General features: G+C 52.9%; 1 protein-coding gene across 14 annotated transcripts in view; it reads right to left on the reverse strand.

Annotated features, from left to right (window-relative positions):
- Kcnq2 (potassium voltage-gated channel subfamily Q member 2) overlaps window positions 1-22,887 on the reverse strand; it is a 54,456-nt gene extending 31,569 nt beyond the window's left edge. For 4 of the 14 annotated variants that reach the window (XM_051143990.1, XM_051143988.1, XM_051143991.1 and 1 more), the window contains exons 1-4: window positions 22,513-22,886; window positions 2,306-2,396; window positions 1,307-1,433; window positions 813-988 (exon numbers count right to left, since the gene is read on the reverse strand). In XM_051143990.1, coding sequence (XP_050999947.1) covers window positions 813-988; window positions 1,307-1,433; window positions 2,306-2,396; window positions 22,513-22,808 — 690 coding nt within the window. In that variant the 5' untranslated portion in view covers window positions 22,809-22,886. Of the gene's footprint in view, window positions 1-812; window positions 989-1,306; window positions 1,434-2,305; window positions 2,397-22,512 lie in introns of all 14 variants that reach the window. The other 10 variants (XM_051143995.1, XM_051143989.1, XM_051143992.1 and 7 more) reach the window with 5 other exon arrangements.
- Between the last annotated feature and the right edge of the window lie 4,256 nt (window positions 22,888-27,143).

Below are 27,143 nucleotides of genomic sequence, written 5' to 3' on the forward strand. Positions count from 1 at the left end.
GCCCTGCCCTGAACTGTACATCTCAAGACCTTCGGAGGATGGAGTCCCCTCCCGAGGCCAGCAAGGGACAACTGGAGTAGGCAGAGTAGACAGTGGTCAGGGTTGGCAGTAGGGCTTGTCCTGAATAACGGAGCGTGACTGCTGGCTGGACAGCGCAACTTTCAAAGGACTGTTTTGGACCTGGGAGCAGAGCATCCAGCAGCACGGCTGCGGAGCACATGCCCCAGGGCCAGCAGCTGTGGTCCCAGCACTGTTTGGATACTGTGGAGCTATCCCTAAGATGGGATGTGCAGGCCCCAATGGGCATATACTCGGTTCCCAGCATTCAGGGTATGCAGTAGAGGAGGGGAGCTCAACTTCCCCAGGGCCCAGGGCCTACCCCCACACCACCATGGCCAACAAAAAGGGGGGGGGGGCCAAGCAGGACAGAGAGTACATACTGTGTACAGAGGCCCCATAGTACAAGCTGGCAGAAGCCAGCTCTTGGCCACTGCTTCAACACAGGACGTGAACCCACAGCCAGCCCCTGAGTACCCTGGTCGGCAGCCACCACAAGCCACAGCTTAAACAACCCCTAGGCAGGTGATTCAGGCAGAGTATTGATCCAGGCCCTCAGAACCAAGAAGGGAAATCAACTCTCAGCCACAGGGAGGATTGCTCAGAGTAAGAATTAAAAAACAGCTTCTGAGGACCGATGAGGAAGACAGGCAGCCATGGGATAAAGGGGGGAGGCTCGTCCATCCTTTCCTGGTCCCTGCCTACATCCCACTTACAGCAGCCCCGGGGCCCCAGGCTGAGCCAGAGCTGCTGACCTTGCTGTGGGCATAGACCACCGATCCCAGGAGCTTCCAGGTGCCGCCCCTCCGGTCCATCCGGATCATCCGTAGGATTTGCAGGAACCTCAAACTCCGAAGTGCAGATGTAGCAAAGACGTTACCCTGGGAGCCGGCAGCCAGCACAGCAATGGAGGCGATGAGCACCATGATGTCTGTGGGAGACAGGTACAGCTCACAGGGTCTCCTCCCCCAGGACACCCAGAGGACCAGTCGACAGCCTCATAGACATGCAAAGTCATGTGGGGCCCTGGCAAGGGTGGTTTCCAGCACCCACCCTTCCAGGACAGACTGCCCAGGCCTTTGTCCCTCCCAACACCTAGGCCCTGTCAGTCACAGGTTCCAACGCCAAGTCAGTGGTAAGAAGGAATTTCCAGAAGTCCCTACCCTCTCCCTCAGCCCACTGTGTGGCCAAGGCAGAAGCAACTCCTACCCAGGACCCAACTCTGGTGGCCACGCCCACCAGGCCTTACCAATCACGCAGAAGGGCTTTCTGGCAAACTTGAGCCTGCCCCTCCAGCCGCGATATCGGCAGCAGCAGCCTGCGGCCCAGATCCTCACAAAGTACTCAACACCAAACACCACGATGGTCACGATTTCCTGGGAGGTGGGAGGAACACAGATGAGGACACTACCAGGCTTCAGGAGGGCTACCTTTCCACTACATGGCAGTTTCAGGACAGGGATGGAAAAAGCCCCAGGGCTCAGAACCTAGCAATCAGAGCTGCAGGCTTAGCTCAAGCCCCACAGCCCCCCCAGCTAGATACAGATCCTCAGGGACTTAGTCCTGTCAGCAAGTCCTGGTGACTACCAGAGGAGCCACCCTTCCCACCTCCCTGGTCAGCTGGAGTGGGAGGCTCTGGTGTTAGTGTGCTGAGTGGACACAGCAGGACTAAGCTCACAGAGCTCCCAGCCATAGCAAAGGGAGAGCAAAGGGAATCCTCTAGAATTCAGGCAGCCCTGGGGCAGCGGGGCAAAGTGGGTGGAAGAGCATTCTAGTGGGATCATTCTCCTTGAAGGGCCACCTCCGTTACCAACGGCAACAGAGAGATTACAGTCCTGTTTCCATGACACCCACCCCTGCCCCATCAGAGGGTTTATGTGAGTGAGCATTTTAGCCTCCCACCCTTTCACCCACATCTTCTGGGGAGCACCACACACTTCCAGTGGGGGGGGGCACCTGGGTCAGGGTGGGGAGGAAGGGTGGTGAGAGCTGCTGGATGCTGTGATGTCACGTCTAGTAGGGACTAGGAGGCTGGGAAGGAGGATGCAGTCTATACCACAAAGCCGGAAGCAAACGGCAGCTGTGGATGCAAGAAGGAACACTAACTACTCTGCAGGAGACCCTGTATACAGAAGGCCTGGCTCACTCAAAAGGTCAGGGTTGAGGACAGAACCAGAGGGGTCCAGGGGTTGGGAGGCAGACTGTGCTGCAGGCCTCTCCCCATGCCCTGCCCAAGTGTGGGGCTTACCAAGATGTAGAGAGCACCCTCTGAGCTCTTCTCGTACTCCTTGATGGTGGAAAACACGGACAGTACGAGGCAGGAGAAGACTAAGAGAAACCTGTGAGAGGTGAGGGGCACACATTCAGTGTGCGGGAGGTGAGGGGCACACAGTCAGTCAGTGTGCAAGAGGTGAGGGGCACACAGTCAGTGTGTGGGAGGTGAGGGACACACGGTCAGTGTGCGGGAGGTGAGGGGCACACAGTCAGTGTGTGGGAGGTGAGGGGCACACAGTCAGTCAGTGTGCAAGAGGTGAGGGGCACACAATCAGTCAGTGTGCAAGAGGTGAGGAGCACACAATCAGTCAGTGTGCGGGAGGTGAGGGGCACACAGTGTGCGGGAGGTGAGGGGCACACACTCAGTGCACCAGCAGTGGTCAGCGCAGCCTGTGTCCACTACCCAGCATGCCTGGGCCTCAAACCATCGCCGAGCCCTCACAGAACAGCAGGAAGAACACAGCCCACACCCAAGACCCTGGCTGCCAACAAGGTCCCTCCCCCCATCCTTTTCTGTATGGTTTTGGTCCAGGCAGCCTCGGATAGTGCGAAAACAAAAAGCACCAACTCCAGACTGCATAGCCCACAAAAGGTAAATAATCTTCCTTTCTCCTGGTATGCAACCCTTCCTTCCTAGGTTCAAAGTCAGAAAACCTCTGTCCTAGCTAGATCTGGTGGTAAAGAGCTTCTTTGATCATCTTTCTGGCCTTGCCCTAGCTGCCACAGTGTCCCCACCTCTCCTTTCTTATAATTTGTAATGACTCCTGCTCACCAGCCTATGCTTTCTGCTTAATTATTCCTCTCTCCTTTATTACCCGACCCTTCCTGGCCAGAATTCTCCTGCAAGATATCTGGCTCGTTGGTGGCTATGTGCCTCCTCTGACAAGCTGGGTATCTTTTCCCTTACCCGACCCAGGGGACCACAGAATGCCCTAGTCCTTTCTCAAGGGCATGCCAAGTGACCTAAGACACACTCAGAGATAGCATAGCAGGAATGCTGCCTGCTGAGAAAGCCACACCCACATTTTATCCTGGGAGTCTGGAGCAGCTGAGCCAAATCACAAGAGGTAGTCTAGGGCCAGTGACATGGTTTGGCGAGTAAAAATGCTTGCTGCCAAGCTTAGAGACCTGAGTCTCCTCCCCTGGACATCTCCTTCTACGTGTGGCACAAAGAGAAAACCAATTCCCACAAATTGTCTTCTGATCTTCATATGTGTACCATGTGTGTAAGTGTGTGTGTGTGTGTGTGTGAGAGAGAGAGAGAGAGAGAGAGAGAGAGAGAGAGAGAGAGAGAGAGAGAGAGGAGAGAGAGAGAGAAAAGAAGAAGAAGAAGAAGAAGAAGAAGAAGAAGAAGAGGAGGAGGAGGAGGAGGAGGAGGAGGAGGAGGAGGAGGAGGAGGAGGAGGAGATGTGCCCTGCAGGTGTACATGGGATGTGTGTGTGTCAGGAGCCCACTGGCTCTTAGGCAGCTCAAGTGATATTAATGTTTTTCTACAGACAACAACCTGTTACACAAGACAGGCATATCTAACATATAGTCATCAGGCCCTGTGCATGAAACATACTTGGCCACAAGGCACCAAGAAGAACTTCATGTCCACCAGAACCACAGGAGCTCTTGCTCAAAGAGTCACTCATGCCTACGCCCACCTGCCAGCAGTCCCCTGCCCCCTTCAGAAGCCAGGCATCCATCCTCATGCCCGGTACACAGATAGGACGAGAGAGCTGCCATGCTCCTACTGGGCCTTAGAGACCTCCTGTCACATGGCCCCCACCTTTGGACAGCAATTGGGTCCAAGGGCTCAGGTTGCCTGCTCATAAATCTCCCTCTCAGCCTACTGTGTGAAGCTGGCCACTGTCACCACCTGCCATTTTCTGATACCCTCTACTGCAGGCCCAGGCATCCATGAGAACATAACACCTTTCTAGTCCAGAGTTCAGGAGTGCTCATGGGTAAAAGCCTGGCTAGCCAAAGCCAGCTGAGCACTCACACCCAGCTGTGCCAGAACATCTGGCACTGCAGATGATGAAGCAGTTGCTGCTGAAGATCCTGCATTTGGTCTCTGCTCCTGCAGATTACAGACCTCTGACACTTCTAGGCTGTGAGTGGCTGGATGTCAGGCAAGGTCTGGCTTCAAGCTCACCACTCACCACAACAGTGCTGTGGTTACTTTCTATCTGGCCCTGGACCCTCCCCTTCAGACAAGCCACAATGAAGGAGGCGTAAGCAGGAAAAAACAAGGAGCTAAGGACCCCATTTAGTTGCCAGAGTAGTTGCCCAGCATACACAACTCGTTGGGTTTAGTACCCAGCAGAGCATAAACCAGGAGTGGTGATACGCACCTGTCATCCCAGCACTTGGGAGGTAGAGGCAGGAGAATTCTGAAGCCTGCAAACCTGGGCTCCACATCCTGATAGGAAACAGCACACAGCACACAGGTCCAATGGCCCACTGTCTGGGTGAAAAGCCGAGGGCCACCAGCCCGGCAGTCTTACACCCTCAAGGTCCAGGTTCCATATTCCCAAAGCAGAACTGGCCCATCAGGAAGGTCGCAGAAATTCAAGAAGTTCGTTGACAGAGCCTGGCGTATATCAGTGATCGATACGTAGCCATACTGTGCTGTGGGCAATTGCCCAGCTGTCCTCCGTAGTCTGGTGGACTTGCTGCAGGTCTCACTCATAGACACTTCCTATTTCGCTCCCCCATTTGGCAGGCTCCTGGCCCCACAGATGGCCCTAAGGCCACTCCTATCTCCACCCTCCATGATTCCAAGTACCCAAACACTAGCAGGTCTCCTGTGCTATGGTTGCTGACTAAAGTGTCCATTGCATCTGAAAACAGCAACACCAAGACAAGTGCTTGGGCAGTAGGACTAGTGGCACACGCATACTGATATATACAACTGACTTTCACAGTAAGTGGAGGACAAGAGGACTCAGCTTGGGGCCTCAACTGTCTTAGTGGTCAAAAAGGAGTGCCCTGATAGGGCCTGGTGGCATCAGACAACTGGAGTTGAGGGGGCGGCATCTCTGGGATGAACTAGAAACAGTGGAAACTCCCGGGAATCTCTGAGGCTGAAGACTCCTAGCAATAAGGCATATATGGAACTTGAAACAGCTATGTCCTGTAATGAGGCAAGACTCCCAGTGGAGGGAATGGAACAACAGCCCAGCCCCCAAAACCTTAGACCTATAATTTGCCCTGCCTCAAGATGTGCAGGAGTAAAGATGGGGCAAGATTTGTGGGAAGGGCCAACCGATGACTGGCCCAGTTTGAGACCCATGGCATGAGAGAGAGCCTAGCCCTGACACTATTAATGATGTTCTGCTATACTTGCAGACAGGAGCCTAGCATAACTGTCATCAGAGAAGCTTCATCCAGCAATTGATGGAAACTGATGCAGAGACCCATAGGCAAATGTTAGTGGGAGCTTGGGAAATTCTGTGAAAGAGGAAGGATTGAAGGAGCCAGAGGGATCAAGAACACCACACACACACACACACACACACACACACACACACACACACACACAAAACCCTACAGAACAAACTAACCTGAGACCATTGGGGCTCACAGGGACTGAGCCATCAACCAGAGAACATGCATAGGAGAGACCTAGGCCCTCTGCACAGGGGCTTTGGATCCCTTTCCCCTAACTAGGCTGCCTTACCTAGCCTCAACTTGATATGCCAAGGCAGATTGATATCCATGGGAGGCCTCCCTTTTCTGAGGAGAAGGGGGGTGGGGGTGGTGGCAGGGAGGGACTGGGAAGAGAAGAGGGAAGAGAAGCTGCAGTGATCAGGAAAAAAAGGCAATGTCTCCATTACCCAACACCAACCTCACCAACACCTCACCAGGACTTGGCTGCCCTATTCGCAAAATACCAGGTACCAGGACACCCACATAGGCCAGTGAACATGCCATGCCAGGGCCTGTGATTTATGCCAGCCATATATCCAGGCACGGAAGATGGTGAGGGCCCATTCCCTATGTCTGTCTGAGACTGGGCCAGAACTCAAAAGTTGAAAGGGGACTCCACAGAGGAAGAGGAGAGCAGCTGGTGTGAGGGACAGTGTACCCTGTCATCCAAGCTCCAGTCAGAAGTCAAGACTCTGTTTCTCCCCAACAAGAGCTAAGGATGCTGCCAGGGCCCACACTGTGTGCCCCAGCTTACATCAGGCCACAGCAACAGACCGCCCGCAGCATTCCTGAGAACTTGTAACACCAGAGCCCCAAGCTTCTGAGTTCCTGAACCGAGGCACTGGTGGCAGTGACGGGCTCCTGCCATAACCAGAACAACAAAGCCACGGTCACATTTCAAAACTGCAATTAATTTCCTTTGCTCATTAGCCAATTTATTCAATTAACTGAGCCCTGGGGAAAAAAAAAAAAACAACAACAACAACAGACATTTCGTTCGCCTTCTAGCATTGATTCCAGCTGCCTGGGGGTATCTTCTCCCAACTCAGTCAGCAGGGAAGGAAAAGAGAGGAAGCTGGGAATCCCAGTACCCTGACAAGGACCCTGGAGGCTTGGGAGCGATGAGAACACATGAAAAATACCAAAGATGCATATAGCAGAAAAATGCCAGGACCATCTTACCCCACAAAGCAAGGTAAGAGTCCAGAGGAGGCTTCCCCGAGGAGGGTCCCTGGGCCAGATCCTGCTGAGGAAAGAGGAGCAGGGTTGGCTAGGAGAGAAGCGGGGAGGGTGTTTTTGACAGAGGAAAGGTTTGGAGGAGAGGGTGGGCATGGATCTGAGCAAAATAGAAGTCAGGGTCAGGGACAAAACTACAAGGATAGACCTCACAAATAAAGTCCAGAACTTAGCCCACACTTAGTCCAGCTCACCATGCTACCATATAGTGCTTTATGTTGAAAACCCTGAAGCTGAGCCAATGAGACAACTCAGCAGAAAAAGGAGTTTGCTGCCAACCCCGATGACCCGAGTTCAATCTCTGAGACCCACATGATGGAAGAATAAATCAACTTGGCACATACATGCACGCCTGCCTGAAAACACACACACACACACCAAATAAATAAATACATTTAATTAAACCTAACTGAGGCCAAGGTGCCAGTTGACCTATTCCTAAGGGTCTCTGGCCAGGCATCTCAGAACATTCTGGAGACCCTACAGGCAAGGGCACTTTTGAATGTGGCCATGATGACCTGGATATACAAAGCCAGTGACTGTGGGAACATCTTGAGGGAACAAGAACACTCTCGTGGTGCAGCCAGCAGGTTGTGTTTCATCCACTGTACAGAGGAAAGCCACTCTGGAGCGGGGCCACCACTGCAGCTTCCAGAAAGTGCCTCCGCGGCTCCTCCGCTCCACGGTTTGTTTTTTAAGTTTTCAGAACAGACAGAGCAGATGGCCCCCTCCAGGAAGGCTGGTGCAGGGGAAGCTGCAAGGGACACGCAGGAAGAGTAGCGCGCCCACGCTGCTCCTGGAAGCTCGAAGGCAGAAAGGAGCTCAGGCTGTGTGACCAGGCTCCTCCCCAGGCAGGAAGTCTCCAAGGAGGGGGGGGGCGGGGGCTATCTTAGCCACGCCTCCAGGCCCAGGACAACTGCCTAAACACTTGTGACCTCATCCCTCTGCAAGCACCTCAGTGACTGGTGACTGTCTTGTCCAGCACATACCAAGCCCAACACATCCCACACTCGTGTCCACTTTAGAGCTGAGGAAGGGCACTGGGGGCTCTAGAAGGCTTGGCAGGACTCTGCCACTTCTTACCTTCTCTCCTCGGGAGGGAGGGGTAACATATGCTCCCTTAGCCTCTAGCCTCCATGATATGTGCATGTCATATCAAGCTCAAGCCTCAGCACAGGGGAGAAATGGCAGCACAAGAACAGGAGGTCACCCTCAGACCTGACTCCTACTCAAGCCTAGCCTCCTCCAGGCTAAGGCTTCGTATGGCAGTGGCCACTCAGCCGCAGGCAGAATCTGTGTTCTGGGATGCTCATCCCTCCCTTCTCTCCTGCCCTGTCAAGTGTTTCTTGACACTCGCAGCAGCCAAGCGTCACTTTCCTTCCCCTCTGGGAGAGGACAGACACCCTGGGAATACACATCCAACATGGCCACCAGTGCTCAGAGGGGCCTGGAACCATCCACAGAGACTGGCCATCAGAGGAACTGCCCCTGTAACAAAATAGTCAGACTTGGAATTCAACATTTTTCTTAACCAGATGGAACTGGGAGGGGGGGAGGGGAAGGCAGGGGAGAAGTAGTTTGGAGAGGGCCCAGGCCGTGAGGTCTCCGCAGCTCTGGGGCTTGGCCACATCTTCCCCCACAGTACCCACAGACCAAGGCTAGGAGTCGTGGGTGAGAAGGGAGCGTCCTCACCAGCATCTCTAGCCCAACCATTGCTAAGCCCGTAGGCTCAGAAAGGACAAGAGGCCTGGAGCAAGAAGACAGCTGGTTTTCTCTGCAGCCCAGAATTACAACACAGGGGTTTCAGGGCTAATTATGATAATAGATTCAACTTCAGGAGGCTTCCCTGACAGCAGTTGCCAAGGAGACCAGCATCACAAGCAGCTGGTCCCCAGCCCCAGATTCCAGGAGCCAGAAAGGAGCGAGGCAGGGGCCTCAGACAGTCTTCGGCAACCCACCCTCACCTGAGGAAAGTCTCCTAGAGACGGGGCTTGCATGGAACTGTTCTGTATCTAAACTCACATCCAGGCCCAAATCACAAGAGGCCACAGGGAGAATTAGAGGCAATCTGTCTTTCTCTAGAAGCAAGTCCCTTCATGGAAGGGACTTCCCAACTCTGGGCAGAGGAAGATCATTTGAGCCTGGCTTGGGTACGAAGAAGAGAAGACAGGGAGCAAAGGTGGGAAGCAAGGATGCAGGGTCAGGGGGACCTCAGCCAGGCCCAGAAGGACCCCATAATGGTCAGCAACCACTGGCGCTAGCTAGCACATGTTGAGAGACAGGGCACACGTTTGGGTGTGCGTGCATCCGTGCACGGGGTCCCTGCATGCTGGAGAGACACTCCTCTTCTTCCACCTTTCTCCTCCCCCCACCCTCTCAGTCTTATAAAAGGGAATCTTTCTCTTCTGGGGAAAAAAAAAAACATAACAAAAGTGCCGCCAGCCCATCCCAATCCTGCCTCACACGTTGGCCGTCTCAATACCGGACCCTGGGAACACACTCCAGCTTGGCTCCTGACCCAAAAGCTGACTGGAGGAGGCCAGGCTTTAGTAACTAAAAGAATATAACACCTGGACAGTGAAGGAAGACAGGCTATCACAGATGCCCAGCCCTGTTCACAGCCCTTAGGCTACCAAACTCTGGTTCCATGGACCCAAAGTCCCTACTTGCCTACTTCCTGTCAGGTGTGAGGACCCTAAAGGCGGCAACTGCTCTTGCCCCACTCACAAATGGGAAAAGAAGGGGCTCCAAGGCCGTTTGCATGGCCCATATGGGATCCAGCTAGAGTAGGCAAAAGTACCTAGTACGGAATCCTGTCCACAGGAGGGATTGTGGGTCCTCAACAGAAACCTACCCTACCAGAATAATCCCCAGTCCCATAACATTGGGCCTTTCCAGCTTAGGGGCTGGAGTAGTGTAAGGCCAGACCAGGGCAACTGCAGCGAGGCCACACAAATCCCCTCTGGTCAAGATCGCACGCACGTGACTCCCCAAGGACCTCCTGCCGCCTTGTCCATTAGGCACAGCCAGCGCTGTAACCTGGAATCTAATTTCTCCCCCTAATAAACTGCTCTGCTGCCAGGACCCACTGCCTCCTCCAATGTCAGGAGTGAAGCAGAGCTGGGCAGCTGATGGCTGCTTCTAATAAAAATCACACACAGTTGTTCGTCCCCTGGGCCTAGACAGGACAGAGGCCACACTACTCCGTGGTAAAGGCCTCTCTGCTGGAATGAGTTCCACCCTCACGCTACCCTACCGTGGGGGCAGTATTGGCCTGGTTGTCACACTGGAGCCCCTCTACCTAACCCAGCATCACCTGTAAGTGCATAAAGTCCTGGGGGAGGTGAGACAAAGTGGTCTAGGGGAGACAACAAGGCCCTGCACACACCAGATGCTCAGAAAATGCTTCAGACCCCGACAGACCATAGCACAGGAAGCCCCGGGTTCTCTGAGGCTAGGCTGCTGACTCAGCATTTGAGGCCTCCACGGATGGATGGCATCAGCTACCTCCCATCTTGTCCTCATCTCCGAACACCAAGGTCAGGAGGTGTTCTCAAGGGACCCCCCCTCGCTCGCACTGACCGGTGGCTACAAGATGGTCAACAACAGTTATCTCAAGGATGGAAAGTGCTTACAGAAGCCTTCCGCTGTATCTGACCTGCACAACTCTCTCTAGCTATTCGCTCCATCAGAAGTCCAAGATGCACAGGACACCTCAAGCCCAGTAGCTAATATAGACACCATGGGGCCGCACCAGAAAGGGTAGGTATCTGCTACGGGCACAGATGCCCAAGCTGAGACCATGGAGGGCTCAGCTGGGCAGGAACCTGCCAGCTCAGCACAGGGAGAGCCTTCTGAAGCAACCACCTCATGACCTGGCACCTCCTACATGAACTCCCTAGAGACTGAAGTTCCATGAGGTTAATTTACTCCCATTAGTCATCATGGGGGCTGGACAGAGCCCAGCATATACTAGGTAGGGCTGTCCCAGGTCATGCCAAGTCTACACTGCATCCCTGTCTGTAGAATCATCCAAGAAGGCAGGCAGCCCTGTGTTCAGGCTCACGGCCTCCAACCCAGCATTCTCTACTATGCCCCAGGAACTTATCTCGGGCCCTTCCCTTCAGTACCCCCATTCCAGCCGGCCTTGCATGCCACTGCCACTGAGACCACAGGAAACGGGCCCCATCTCAATTCCAGGAGCAGCCAGAGAGCTGCGGTGCACATGGCAGACAATTTGCATCAGCCCTGCTCACAGTTCTATGCTAGCCCCAGGGCCCTAAGAGCCCGGCCATACCTCCTTCACCCAATACTTTCCCCTGCTCCTCTCCTGCTCTTTTTCAGCCTCACCACGAGACTCCCCCCCCCCCCATCCTTCAGGGCCTTTGTACACTCCCTTGGCCACCTAGGTCTCCTTCTACTCACACAGCCCAGGGACATCTCTTCTTCAGACTCCTCTTCCTCAGACATGCTCACCTTCACTAAGGACATAGTATCATCCACTCTGCCCTCCGCCCTCTGCCTTTTCCAACACCCAGGCCATCCCCACACCTGGACGCAAGCCATATGTCCTGACCAGTGGGAGCCTGCCTTAACCAAACTGGACCCAGCTCCAGAACATTTGCTTGTGCCAGTTCCAGCATCACTTGGGAGCTTCTCCATGCTGTTCACAGAGTGGCTGAGAAATGAAATCAGCAAGGCAAGCCCAAGGGTGTGTTCCCCAGAAAAATTATGTGTGCATCACAGAAATTAGCACCCGCCTTAAGGTAGCTGGGCTTGCATAGACTAACAACCATACAGATATAACCCACATAGTCATCAAGAAGACAGGAGGACCTCCTCCCCAGAGACCCACAGGAAGAAATAAGGCTCCTCCACCCTACGGCCTGGGCACCCGGAGGAAACCACATATACACACACAGGAAATACCATGATCCCACTTGTAGGAAACGTCAAGAACGAACCGATGACAGGCAGGGAGATATCAGTGAGCACCAGGAGCTGGAAAGGAGCATTGTGGGGAAGTGCCTGTCAGCATGAGTGCCCTAGATGCTACAGAGCACTAGCGGCCACGTGGTACTTATACAAACGACCGCTGACTTATTCACCCACAAGTGGTTAGGGTTGTGCTGCAGGGAATCTCATCTTAGTTTAGAGTCCTGTTAGCTTCCTCTATGCCTTGGGGGTCTCTCTGCAGGACAGCCTGTGTACACAGCACCCAGAGAGTATCCAGCCCATGAGCACTGGGCTCTATGGAGCCACCTTGGTGAAAATGGAGATAAAGCTGAAAGGTGTTCTCTGAGGCCACTGGGGCAAGAGCAACCCAGTCTCTCTGGGAAAGCCTGAGTGTAGGTATGGTGTTTCCAGTTCACGGAAGGGTTCAACAACTGTGGACTGGGTGTCGCCCCTTCCACCACCGAAGTGATGCTGTCCGTGGTCTGTACCTGTCCCCTCCCCCCAGGCACTCCTCCCTGTATCTGCTATTCCCTGACACTCAACCCCTAACACAGATACTGGTGGACTTAACCTGGGCTTCTCCCCTTATAGGCCCCACCTTGCAGCTCTGAGGCTACATGTAGCATAGAGGAGCCTTTGTCAACAGAACACTTTCCCATAACTGCTTGGCTGAAAGATCTCCATGGAGCGTCTCTCCCCTTCCCCCGCCCCCGAGTGTAGCTCTTCATTTTCTCTCATGGCTCAGGTGGCCCATCAGATGTCCAGGGTACCATAACAATGGCTCTCCTGACAGGGTAACTCACAGGCCTCCCCATCCACTACCCCAAGTTTGATGGGCAGCCATGCTCCTGGCCCTGCCTAAGCTGTGCTCCTGGGCTAGTCCCAGAGCTCACAGCATTGGTTCCTGGTGATTATTAAATGCTCTCTCCCAGACATGAGCACAGCTCCAATGACAGAGAACCCACCCTCCAACAAGGCATTGTCTTGATATGAGCCTGTCCTAGGCCACCTCTGTGCTCCTCCCCAGCTTTCCTAATAATACAAATGAGCAGAGAAAGGGGCCACAATCATAAACATGGCCCGCAGAAACGGCACATCTGAACAAGACATACCTGTGAGCAAAGGTATGTGTAGACATACAGGCATACAGGATACTGACTGAGACACTATCTTATGGAGTGACAATAGTCCATAGGAAAAGACACATGACAGAACAGCTGATCCATAAAGAAGTCCTAGTGTGCTATGAACACAGGATAGAAATCAGACCCCAAGTTTCATTTTGTTCTAGAAACTTACAGAAAAGCAGAGATGTGGAAATCAGTAGGTGGCACAAGCACACCTCTTGCTCTCCAGCATTTCCCTGATGTCTTGCATTGGGCATATAATAAAAAAAAAAAAAATATCCATAACCAAGTGTTTCTGTGAGAGACAGAGCAAGCTGGTCATGCCGGAGCCTCCAGAGCTGTCTGCCCACGCAGTTCCCTTCTGCGTGCTAGGATTCAGCACTTGGCTAATTCAACAAGGTGTCACGGTGCGCCTGTCATGGAGACGGTTCTCTCACGCTGACCCAGGAAGAAGGAAACCTCCCTGTGTCTTTGTCCCATGCTCCCTGGAGCCCCTAGAAATTGTCCCTCCCAAGTCTAACAGTTATGACCCAAGCCTCATTTAGTGGCAAGGCAGGAGCAGCAATAACACCACGGAGCTTTTCGTCCACAAGGAAATACGACTGTGCACTTGAATCCAGGACCATGGTCAGCGCCACAGAGCCAAACCCGCCTTCTCCCGCCCCTTCCCAGTTGCAGGAACTCCTACCTACTCCCCAAGAGTAGCAAGCCTTCCTCTGTGCCAGTCCCCTGAATAGGAGGATGACAAACACAGTTGCAGACCCTTGCTCCACATGCTGCTTCCCACCAGGGGCTTTCTGCAAATGTAATAAACAGCAAGCACCAATATATGTACATCTAGCCTGAGGAGAAATACTGTTTTGGATGAAAACATAAGCCATAAAGCCCTTTTTCAGTATCTCCCACAGCCCGGATGTGTGTGTTAAGGCATCTAGGACCCTCACAGCAGCAACGTTAGCAGTGGTGAAGTCTCAGATAGGCCCCTTGTTTCCATCAACAAGGAGCCCTTCACACATGTTAGCATGAGCTCAGACAGTGGGCCTGGACGTGGGGCTTGGACACTTCCTCCACACTCAGCGCAGGAAAATGTCAGAACTGGCAAGGTGCATGTGGCAAGCATAAGGCCATTACAAATTCCATGGTGGCCTACAGCGCACCCTGGGAACAAGCATAAATAATATCTCCAGAAGAACCTGGAAGACACAGCTGCCTGGAGAGAAGGCCAGCCAGGGGAATCACTGCACTGCAAATCACCTCAGACATCCCTGGGTTTTTCCATTGAAACATCTTCTCTATGTGTGTTTCGTGTGAATGTTGTGCACATGCGCGCATGCGCGCGCACACACACACACACACACACACACACACACACACGCACACGCACACATGCACACACTCTCAAGGAAAACTAAAGAATGTCAAAGCCAGAGCTAGGAGATGGACCGTGGACAGGAATGGTACAAAATGTCCTGCACAAGATCAAGCCAGTTAATAGTCCCCACACAGAGGGAGGAGGGCTCCCGAGGCCCCACCCACAGCTGAGGACCTATTGGCAGTTGACAGCTGCTGAAGGATGGAGCATCACTTTTCTCTGGAAGGTGGCCACACTCATGTGCTAAAGGCAATATTGATTGGATTCAGTAGATTATAAAAAACAAAATACCCGCAGGAAGTGGTGGCTTACGCCTTTAATCCCAGCACTCTGGGAGGCAGAGACAGGCGGATCGCTGTGAGTTCAAGGCCAGCCTGGTCTACAAAGTGAGTCCAGGACAGCCAACAGCCAAGGCTGTTACACAGAGAAACCCTGTCTCAAAAAACAACAATAATTTAATGATGATGATGATGATGATGATATCCAACTGTGGTGGTTAAGCCCAGCATTGGCAAGGTAAAGGCGGGAAGATTTCTGTGAGATTGAGGCTAGCCTGGTCCACATATCAAGTTCGAGGCAAGACAGGGTTACAGTGTAAGGCCTTTTCTCAAAATAAAGTAAAAATAAATCCGGAAAATGAAAAAACAAAATTTTAAAAAGACACAAAGTAGAGAAGATAGTTGGAGAAAGGAGCAAGGAGAGGAGGCGTGGATATGACCGTGATACTCTGCATCTATGTATGCAACGTTCAAAAAAATAACCAAATATAAAATCAAGGGAGCATCCTGATGCCGGTGCCCCCTTAATGTCCCTCCTGCAGGCATCACATAGCACCATTCCATCCAGCTCAGAACCACACATACTCAACTGCATTACCCATCAACATGGTCTCTTCTGAATGGCTTTTGTAATTTTCTCCATCTTTATCTTGTTTCCCAAAACTGTGGCCCATGAAGAAGTTGGACCTTGCCTCATATTCACCAACCAGTGTCTTCCCAAGTCAGAGCAGAAAAGTAGCGCCAGCCTTACAAGGTCCCCACCACTGAGGCCAGGTAGAAGCAGGAGCAGGGAGGAAGTGGCACCCCACGTGATATCTTGGAGACAGCTGATACCCATGAGGTCGTCAAGGAATCTATGCAGACAGCTTTCAAGCAACTCCCACCAGAACATTCTAGAATAACTGTCCTACTGGGCATTCACAAAATGGTTCCCGATATAAAAGAAAAGAAAAGAAAAGAAAAGAGACTGAAGACCTAATTTAGTTCCAGCTGCAGAGCCTGCAGAGCCCAAAGACAACCAGGGGTGTGTGTGGAACACATCCTACATCCTGCCTCCTTCTTCCATGCAGAGAAGCCGCTGTCCGAGAGCCCTGATCTCTTCCGCAAAGGCTCTGATGGCCACAGCAGCCACTCCCTTCAGCCAACTGAAGAGGGTCAGAGATAACCAGGGTGGGTCTCCACTCCCACAGCAAAGACCACCTGCTCAGCAGGAGTGTTTGACATCCTTCTCAGCAGGCCCTTCTAGAATATCACTCAGCCTCACCCACTAGGCTCCTTGCCTCGGGTGGCGCCCAGAAGGGTTAAGAGAGTGAGGATGAGGCTAGGGAGATGGCTGGGTTGGCAAAGACCTGGACGCACAAGCACAAGGACCTGAGTTTGAGCCCCAGTACTTGTATTTAAACAGCCAAGGCATGGTGTGCACGCTTGTTATCCCAGCGCTGGGGAGACAGAGACAACCTTATCAGTGAAACCCAAGTCCTAGCGAGAGACCTTGTCTTGGAACTGAAGATGGATAGCTCCACTGAGGTTGATCTTTGGCCTCTACACACATGCTCATGCACACATAGACCTACACACAGAGAATAAGATAGAGCATGCAGAATCCCAGGAGGACTCTTGTTGCTCCAGGTCCTAGACAAGGCAGTAGTTCTGAACAGAGCGGTGATCTCCACACTACACGGCTGCTCTCCAGACCCCGCCCTGGGAGCAGGGACATGGGAGTTCAGCACCTGCACACAGCTCATAGGAAACACCTGGGATCCTGAGAACGGCAAATAAGTCAGCAAGAAAGCACTGCCAGGCGGTGGTGGCGTATGCCTTTAATCCCAAAACTCAGGAGGCAGAGGTAAGAGGATCTTTGTGAGTTCGAGGCCAGCCTGGTCTACAGAGTAACTTTCAGGACAGCCAAGGCTACACAGAGAAACTCTGTCTTGAAGAACCAAAAAATAAAGAAAGAAAGAAGGAAGGAGGGAAGGAAGGAGAGAGAGAGAGAGAGAGAGAGAGAGAGAGAGAGAGAGAGAGAGAGAGAGAGAGAGAGAGAGAAGAAATCCAAGTTCACTTGGTACAGAGGCTCCAGTAAGATGCCTGGCTGTAGAGGCTGGGCAGGCGCATGGCAACCATGAGTCACTGCCAAACTGACCTTTGGGACAGTCACAGGTCAACTCGAGCTCCCCCCCCCCCCCCCCCGTGCATTTCATCTCAAATCAGATAAACTGCTTCTGCTGTTGTTAGGCAGTTGGACAGATGCTACCAGGTTTCCTCCTCCAGACGACGGCTTGGTGCCTGGTGCGTCACCGTGAGTGAGACGCTGTTTGAAGAGGCTCCTGGAGCTGTCAGCAAACTGTTGTCTGAAAGCAAAGCCCAGCTCCTGCCATGAAACGGAAAGGGCCACACTTGGCAGGTGTCCACACACAAAGGACAGTGCTCACTGTGAAGGGGCCTCAGCCAAGCCAACTCATCCACATCTGGGTAGAAGGCGGTGTCCGAGGGCCTTATGCAGCAGTCCTCTGCAGTCTGAGAGACCTACTGGCAGAACCTGCACACACTGTGTTTTTCTATCCAGAGTCACTCCTCTCCTTAATGCCCAACTTAGGGTGCTGTGACACATGCTGCTCTTTTCCACAGAGGAAGAAATCTTCAAACTTTTAACCAACACATAAACAACACTGTTCTAGGAAAGCGGCTGATACTCCTGGACCTGGCCCACAGGACAAGCACCCGGAAACTCATATATAAACCCAAACCCATGACTGCTATTAAGCAGTGGCCCAAATCATCTTGCCGAGATCAGGGTGCAGACTGTGTCCCGAGGGTTTGCCGAAGGGTTGGCCGAGAGTCACTATCTACACCTGGGCTTCCGCACCCCACTGGAAAAGCGCTCACTCTGAAAAACCTCAGGCAGAACAAGCCAGGAAACACCAGCGCTTACAAGTCTTTGTGTCTAGTGACCTAAATCCACACCCACCCAGGAACATAAACTCACATATTGTGGACAAGGAAACTGGAGTCCAGAATTCGGAGCTAGTCTGTGGTAGAAGGGCCACCCAGTGACCTCTGCCTCAAAACCTTGCCACCATTCACCCCTGAGAGGTTACAAGAGTCCCCTGTCAACCCTGCCTCCAGCATCTATAGCAAAAGGCTCATACTTGGTGGGTGGAGGCCGCGTAGGTGGTTACACGGCAAGGTGGTCTGCTTCACTCAGCACCATTTGGTTTTTGGTTGGTTGGTTTAATTTTTAGAGACAGGGTTTCTCTGTGTAGCCTTCCTTGGCTGTCCTGGAGCTCACTCTGTAGACCAGGCTGACCTCAAACTCATAGAGATCTGCCTGCCTCTGCTTCCCGAGTACTGGGATTAAAGGCATGCACCACCATGCCCGGCTCAGCACTATTTGTAATAAATAATAAGAAATAGGGCACGTGCCAAGGTCCTTAAAAATAAACATTTTTTTCCTTATCAACTTTGACTTACCAAGGGGCAGCAGTTCCCAGCTCAGAGCTTACTCTACTCTCAAAATGGTGCCCACTAATGTCACTTCGGCCTTTAAAGGATATGACCAGGATTGGAGCCAGGACCAGCCCTTTCGTCCAACTACAAGGACACACAGATGGCACACAGCACATGCCACATCCTTTCACATGTCAACTGATGACTCTTACGCTCGAATCCAGCTGTTAGCACACCCCACAAAGTTCTCCAAAGAGCCCTGGGTCCTACAGATTTGCCCATTTCCCTAACTCAACCTTAGAGTGAGTAGCGAGGTCACTGTTCACACTACGAGGTGCTAAGACCACACCAGCCCTGGTTGTCAATGTTCTTCAGGCTGGTGGCACGCTGTGTGTCCTTCTGAGTGTCTATATAAATGGCTTTACATATCTCACTCATGCTGCTGTCCATAAAAATGAGACTTCTCTGCAACACTACCCAGACAGCCCCCTGCCTAGTTGCTAATTCATTTTTCTTTACCGATGCAATGGTGTTTAAAGATTTACTCTACACGTGGCCGGGGGCAGAGGGACTGTAACCATCCTGTCTCTTTAGTGTCATTTAAGTTATGAGTGAGGGTTAGAAATTGAGCAGGCCTAGCAAGGTGGACGAGCCCAGGCCCCATGAGAAGCACTGGTTTCCCTGGAAACCACAACTCTCTGAGGTATTTCCATCTTTGGGGAAATTTCCATAAGAGTCTCTGAATCTCCATCAATGAGGCTGCAGGAAGATCTGCTACTTGAACGAGGCTAAGCACAGACCATGATTCCATGACCGGAGCTCTTTTCCAAGTGCCACACACCACACCCTTGGTCCTAGAGACTTGCCCATCTCCCGAGATTCAACCTTACAGTGTTCATGCTACAAGGTGCTGAGGACCACACCAGCCATGTTTTTCTCTTTAACAGGGATCAGAACACCTCACCCGGGGTACACTGGACTAGCCAAGATCATGAGGATGTACGAAAGCCTGTGTGGTTTTACCCATTGGAAGACACTCAGAGGCCAGACCTTGGTACTCCAACTGACTACCTCTCCTGTCTGCCTCAGACGAAGACCAGGCCTGTGCCTATTCCTCAAAGGATCTGCCCACTCCAACTTCCAAGGCTCTTACCAGCGTCAGAGCTAAAAGCAGGTAGGGGGAGTGAGAAGGCGCCACAAGGCAGCCCAGGTACCATTCTACTGTGGAAGGAGACCCTGAACACGGCCCTGATCCTAGACGCTGCTTTTTATGTGATATGGGAGGTGACACCTGGCTGGACAGCCTATGGCAATGGCTCTGGGGTCTCCTAATTCCCTTACAGGGATACCTGGACTCCGTGGACAGAGGGCCTTGGTGATCAGGCCAAACAGCTGGGCCGTGGGTAAGCCCAGAACCAGCAGTACAAATGCTCATGGCTGGGTTTCCCATTCAGTTATTTCAAATGCCATTTATTTCTTACCCGTCCACTGGCATGGATGTTGGAAAGATCTAGTTGTCTACACTCTCAGCTCTCAGATCTAAGGCAGACCACCTCTCAGCTTGCACAGGAAAACCTTTTCAGACTCAGTTTCCCCCATCTCGCTTCTCTGGCCAGCAGGCAGTTAAGGCTAGCATGCGGTAGAGGTATCATAATGCAGGGACTCTTTCCCTATGTCCCACTCAGCTCTCTTGAGCACAAAAGATGAATATGACGCCTCTAAGGACCCTCATAATGCTCCCACCTCCACCCAGATTTGTCTTTGCTGTGGCTCACCCTTTGCAGAGGCTGGGCAGTTAGTTCACAATGACTTTGCCTGGGTGACCCCAAGGCTGAATGCAGAGCTGTTTCTGAAAACATCTTTCACAAATAGTCCATAATGGCATCACTTTGTAAAAGGCAAACTGCAGAGGCCCATGGCCAGTGAGTCTGATTGACCTTGCCCACCAAGGTCCAAGCCAGGGATGGCTGCTTCCCTCCTAACTCTGGGCAGTGGCTGACCACAGAGATCCAGCAGGACTGACAAAGGGGGCAGTACAACTGGATCTCTCACAGACAAGGCTTCCATGGCCAAAGGCAGAAAGGAAGTGGCCCAGGAAAACCCAGCACTGCTTTGATGATCCTTGGCCATGTTCCTGACGAGATGCTTGACCCCAGGAGGGGCTGCATCTTCCTTGCTAGCTGGTGAACAAACCAAACAGTGCTTAATAGCATGGCCAGTCCATGGAAACCAGCAGTCCACACAAGGGTTGGCCACCTGCTTAGGAATCTCAGATAAGGGTCAACGTGGAGATTCCCGTGCCTGGAAACTGGGGGCATGGGGCCTGAGCAACAAAGGCAGTCAGAGATGTGTCAAGTTTCACAACGGAATGAATAGGCATCCTAGAAGACACCAGTCGGTCTTCACAAAGCCAGGGGTGGCTGTTACCACTTTCCTGATGAAAAAATAAGGCTATCAGGGGTTCTGAGACTAGATGCTTTTATCTGGCCCTGAGTTAGCAACAAGGGACTCTGATCTCCTCCCTGCAAGCCCCAGGCACAAAGTAAAGAAAACAAGAGATCTGCAGCAGGATAAAGTACCATGGCCACTTCAGGGGCACGAATTGCTCTCTGATGGACTGGGGCTGACTTAAGGACATGTAGGTGGGGAGCGGACACAGGCCCTATAAAGCAAGGGCTTTGGATGATGCTACTTTTAGGAAACAGGATGCAGGCAGCAGAAAAGAGCGCCTGACAAGTCATGGTCCCATAGGGGCTAAAGACCCCACATGAATCCTAGATAATGCTGCCAGTCTGGGTGTCCACACCCAGCTCTGTGGACACAGGATCCCATCCTGTCTTGTGTCGTAGGAGTCACCTAGGGCCCGGACCTCGCTGGATAGGTACAGCCAGCCATAGTGGAAACCCTTGGGCCCCCCAAATCAGCCAAGGAGGAGGTAGCTACAGGAGAAGGACCATTAGGGACACATAGGCTCTTCCTTCCTTCCTTCGAGTAAAGAGAAACACAGGACCCTGGGCAGGGGAAAAACAGATTCACCTCTCTGGCAGGGGCTGGGGCTGACACCACAGGATGCTCCCCTTGGCCAGCCTGACTAGTGAAGCCATTGCCTCCGGAATTTAGGACTTTCCACAGGATCCCCTTCAGCTCTGTCCCCAGGTTGTGGCTACCCCCATGAAATCATTCTGCAGGCAGCCAGGAATTTCCCTCTATGGACCTCCCCTTACCCACAAACCTACCCACATCACATGCAGAACTAGCCCACTCACGGGACACATAGCCGGCCAAGGCCAGGACAGACGGGCACCTCGATAGAGACTTTTCCAGAATATGGGTCTCACTCCCAACCCAAATGCTTTTCATACAAAATGGCCGAGTCTCAGTGCTCCTCCTCTGTCCCTGGTTCTACTGAAACAGGAGAGCCAGGGTCCTTGCACTGGGAGGTTATGCATACCAACGCGAGAGCACACTCACACACACACACACACACACACACACACACACACACACACGTGTGTACATGAACACAGGGTTCGACCTTTGCCAGCTCTGGCCCCAGGAGGAGCCCCAGACTTGGGGACGGGGCAGACCGTTCCAGGCCCAAAGCTGGCAATGCTGGGGATCAACAGGGGTCCCTACTGCTGGTCTCCGCTCAAGAATCTAAAGCCCAGAATGTGCAGAGAGACCATTGGCAGGTGCAAATGTGCTTCTTGGAGTGTAACGAACAAGGAGAGTGGGCCTCCCGGGATGGATCCAGGCAACTGCCCTTAACCTAGGGCTGAGGTGATGTGGTGTTGGGTCCCCTTCCCATTTCTCCAACCCGGAAGCTCAGATGGGTAGCAAGAGGTTAGGAGGATGGCTGAGAAGAGGCCAGCCCTCTTCACCACCCCTACTTGGTTGTCGGGGAGACCCCACGGGGATGCAGCGGGGCGAATGAGTTCAGACCTAGAGCGGAGCCTCCCTCCCTCCTAGCCGGCCCTTTGTTCCGCGCTGCGGGCTGTGGGGAGGGGCCTCTCCGGCTGAGGGGGGCTGGGGCGCCAGTACATCCCGTCCTGCGGGGGAAGGGCTGGTACAACCCAACCAAGCGGCCGTAAACGACCCCTCCCCCCAAAAAAACCAAACCAGTCTCTGACTCCAGAATGATCACCAAAGTCACTCCAATCTCTGTCCTTTGCTTTAACCAGAGACTGCAGTGCCACGACCCAAACCTCACGCCCACGACACGAACCAGGCGCGCGCGCGGACACGCACACCAGCGTCCCTCAGTCCACCGCAGCTGCGCCTGGGTTCAACCCGGGGCCCCGCTAGGGTCTCGCCAGGCCCACCGCGCACCGCATCGCGGGCCACTTACACGTAGGCGTGGTAGATGAATGCCCAGCCGCGGGGCCGCTCCAGCACGTTGTAGAGGAAATTCTGCAGCTTGCGGTAGAAGGCGTTGCGCTTCGGAGGCTTCCCGGCTCCCGAGCCACCCGCCCGCGGCTTGCTCAAAACGCTTCCGCGCTTGGGAGCCTCAGAGCCGGCGATGAGCAGCGCGCCGTCGCGAGTGGAGTCCGGCGCGCCGGGGTCCAGCCCCACGAAGCCCACCTTGAGCTTCTTCTCCCCGCTGGTGCCGGGGTACACGCCGCCGTTGCGCGACTTCTGCACCATGGTGCCTGCGGCGCCCAGTCGGGCGCGGGCTCAGCGGGGGCGGCGCGCAGGGGGTGGCGCGGGCCCCAGCCCAGGCCTCCGGTCCGGTAGCCGCATGGCCAAGGCGGCTGCGGCTCTGCGCTCCTACCTGGCCCGGCCGCGCGCGGGGACGCTGCGGCCACCCGGCTCCGCGCGCGCCTCGGTGCTGGCCGGCTTCGGCGAGGGCTCCTCCCGCCGCCCCGCCCCGCCCGCCTTAACCCCTACGACGCCACTGTAGCGGCAGGCAGGGATGGCCGGTCCAGGTATACTCCCTCACCGGGCAACCCTTCCCACTCTCCTAGCCTGGTGATCCTTGACAGAGAGTCCAGCCCTGCTGTCACCTCTGAAAAGGGCAAAGCTATGTAAGCAAGCTCTGTGACCCAGCTCTGGCTCGCTGGGGATCCCAAAGTGAGACCAAAGTTGACCTGGGGTGGGGAAGTGGACAGCTTTGGGAGAGGAGGATACTGACCATTGTCAATATCTGAGTCAAAGATCAGCCCGCTGGGCTCTGAGCTCTTAGCATCACATGGACCAGACATGGGGCTCCATCTCTTCACTGGGTGAGCAGGGACGATTGTAAGACTCTCCAAGGGTAGCCAGAGCAGTTCTACAGCAGAATTCTTGCAGGCTCCAGGCTTACTGAGCCAGCTGGACCTGGTCGAGGGAGGAGGTCATAGCCTGGTCAGGCCAGTCAGAGGAGGCCTTGAGGTAAAAGAGGAGAAAAGTACTGCCCATTCCCTGTGCAGGCGGACTTTACCGTCACCGCTGGGTCATCTTCCATTCAAGTCTCTGTTTTAAAAACAACCGATCAACCAACCAAAAAACTATATGGTCGGCCTGGAGAGATGGCTAAGTAGTTAAGAGCGCTGACTGCTTTTCCAGAGGCCCTGGGTTTGGTTTCCTGCACCCACATGACAGTTAATAACTCTTAACTCCAGTACCAGAAGATTTCACGCCCTCTTGTGGCCTCCTTGGGCGCTACAAATGTGGTGCCTGTACACATATGCAGGCAAAACGTACCCATACACTTAGCAAAAGAAACAAGCAAATTTTAAAATAGTATTTTAAAAATAACTTAGATAAGTGACTACAGCTCATAGGTGGCAACTGGGAAGAACCTGGCCCGTCTTATCCATCGTCCTGGGACAGCAGTTTCTCTGATTAAAAGTCAGAACCCTAACCAGGTGGTGGTGGCACAAGCCTTTAATCCCAGCACTCTGGAGGCAGAGGCAGGTACACCTTTGTGAGTTCGAGGACAGCCTGGTCAGTCTACAGAGAGTTCTAGGCCAACCAGAAGCCCTGTCTTGGGAGGGGGAAAAAAAAGTCAGATCCCTGAGGGCCAAATGGCCCTAGTTCCCAAGAAAGGAGATGTGTTCCAAGAGGAGGCGCTGAAAGGAGGGCAAGGTTCAAGTTTGTCTAGACTTCCATAGCATCAGCAAAGACAAACTTGCTCATCTTTTCTTTTCTGGGGGTGGGGGCTGGGGGAGGGGAATGGGGACATATCCTTGACGCCACTGTGAGCCATTAGCTAGCTCCGCAAACTTCCTGGTGTTGCAGAACATGAGCCTGCCCTACACAGAGACAAAATAGGAAAGCTCAGAGGGGAGCAAGCTTGGTGTAAGAGACCTCTGCATTCCCCACACCTCTGTTCTCTACCAATGTTGTTTGTACCAACAGCTTTGCCACGTTTCAGAAGGTTCTAGAAAGTGACTCCTTTGTCATGGCTTATAACTCCCTGCTTCCTCTGCCTAGGATGTCTTCCCAGCAAGCTGGCTCATTAATCATTTATGTTTTTTTTTAATACCATGCCTTGCATACCTGTAGGCCATGCACTGTCAGCAGCACTGTTACCAGGACGCAACTGGCTTCCCCAAGACCCCAGGAAAGTGGCTCATGAACACCCAGTCAGACAAGCAACAGGAATTTCATTTTATTTAAAAGTAGATGGGGAAAGCATACAGGCCCAGGCCATCTTTGCCAAGACTGCATTAACAAGATTCCAGAAGTGGGGTGGGGGGAGGGGGGACGGTGGAAAAATTCAGATGTACATGATAGCCAGCTCCAGCTGGGGAGAGCTCTGATCCAGGCTGCAGGCACCCGCTGCCAGCTTCCTTCAGCCAGGCGCTGTCCCTTCAGCACCTCCTTCATGCCCTGCCTGCTCAGCCTGTTCCTGTCTCCTGCTCCTGGGGCAGGAAGTCTACTGAGCTACATGAAGCGTGTAGAGATGTCAGACCATCAAAACACAGGATCACATTGGCTCCTGCTGTATCAAAGAGCAGTTTGAAGTTCTTGCCAATACCCCTGTCCTTGAAGTACTCCTTATTCCTTCCTATACAGAACCAACGGATGGGGACAAGGCTTAGTATTAAAGACCTTGCTTTGCAAGCATAAGGTCCTGGCTTCCATCTCTAGAACCTTTTTTAAAGTTGGTGTGTTTAGCCAGGCATAGTGGCTCACACATGTAATCCCAGCACTCAGGGGCTAAGAAAGGAGGCATATCAGGAGCTCGCAGCTAGAAAGGACCTTTCTCAAGAAACAAGCAATAAGGGGGTGAAGACACAGCTCACCCACTAAGAACACTGGCTGCTCTCCTCCCAGAGGACCTGGGTTCAATTCCCAAAACCACACGGCAGCTCACAGCGGTCTAACTCCAGTTGCAGGGGACCTGGTACCCTCAAACAAACATAAATGCAGGCAAAACACCAATACACATTAAAAATACATCTTTTAAAAAAAGAAAGAAAGAAAGAAAGAAAGGAAGGAAGAAAGAAAGAAAGAAAGAAAGAAAGAAAGAAAGAAAGAAAGAAGCAATAAAATCCAAGAGGCTATGGCTACATATTTTCTGCCTGGGCCTTTCTGAACTTGTATCTTTGTACCCAGTGTCCCAGAGCCTCGCCAGGTGAAAGGTCTATAAGCCATGGTTATTGTGGCTACTCATGATGGAGACCCACAAGCACATCGCCTCTCTAGAGAGCTCTACACAGCAATACATGTCAGAGGAATTCCCATTCTTTCCCCTTCCAGCTGAAGTTGGGACCCTGGTCTCACAGATATGAAGCACAGGGAATGCCAGTGGAAATGGCATTCGCCCTCCATGGTCTGTATCGGCCAGTCTGTCAGTAGCCTCCAGTGAAGCCACAGTTGAGACAGTCGCCATCATCGAAGCACCCCCACCCACCCACACCCATCACGAAGCCCAGCTTTATACTTTCGGCACACCTGGCTGTTGTGTAATAGCATTCACACCCTGAAGTTTGGTCACCCTCGTCCTGAGGGTCAGTGAGTATAGTCAACCGTGCATGGAGATCTCTTCCAATGGAGACGTCCTTCCAAGGAAGACAGAGCAGCTGCCAAGGACCAGAAGGGAAAAATGCTGCCAGCCAGGAACAGACTCAATTTGGGGAAATGAGAAGAGACAGGTTCTCAGTCACTCTGGCTGGGCAGAGCTGTGGTTGTTTTAATCCTATAATTTGGACAACAGGAAGTGCCTACCCAGGCAGAAAGGCCCCCTCAGAGGAATTTTCCACTATTAAGAACCGAGTTGGTCTGGATCATGGAGAGAGATGAAGTGAGGAACAGACAGATATGAAAGCATCGGTTTTGCTTTTGTTTTTTAAATCTGACAGGAACACTTACTGGTTGAAGTCAATAGGAATTTAATTTATAAGGGATTTTGTTTGTTTGCTGGCTTGTGTTTAAGGACCAGAGCTCTCTCAGCAAGCTGCCCTTGCCCCTGGCAAGCTGGCTAATTGCGTGAGGAACTGAACTTGTACTCCTCAGACACTGATAACATGTTCGCTGCAAATAGATGGCCAGTAAATGACATTGGTCCTACAGGTATCTGAGGAGGCCTTAAGACATGCTTTCCAGGCTGCTAAAAAGCTCTCGGTGCCCTCCTCTGTAATGGCTGTATGTCTTCAAGGCCCTCCGTCTTCATTTCTGAACCACAGTTTTGTAGCTAGCACCTAGACACCCCTTCTCGCACCCCAGGCAAGTAAAGAAGCTGTGGCGATTGTCCGTGTCCTGTTGCAGATGAACAGTGAAGAATACAGAACCCCTTGTCTCAATGAGAGCACAACACCAGCTGCACCATGGGCGCAGTCCACGCTGCAACCTCAGGGCTCATTTGTGCCAAGTACTTTCCAACACACCTCTGCATGACCAGCCCCACCACTCCCTCTGTCCTCAGACACTGTCCTCAGCACCTCGGTGCCTCTCACTCAGTTGCATGGACTGTGCTTTCAGCCCCAAGTGTTGTCCATGCTCTGGGTATTGGGTGGACACTGCCTCTGCTCAGGAAGGCTATCAAATCAGACG

The sequence above is a fragment of the Acomys russatus genome, chromosome 4, assembly GCF_903995435.1.
Source record: "Acomys russatus chromosome 4, mAcoRus1.1, whole genome shotgun sequence".
Classification (NCBI taxonomy): Eukaryota; Metazoa; Chordata; class Mammalia; order Rodentia; family Muridae; genus Acomys; species Acomys russatus.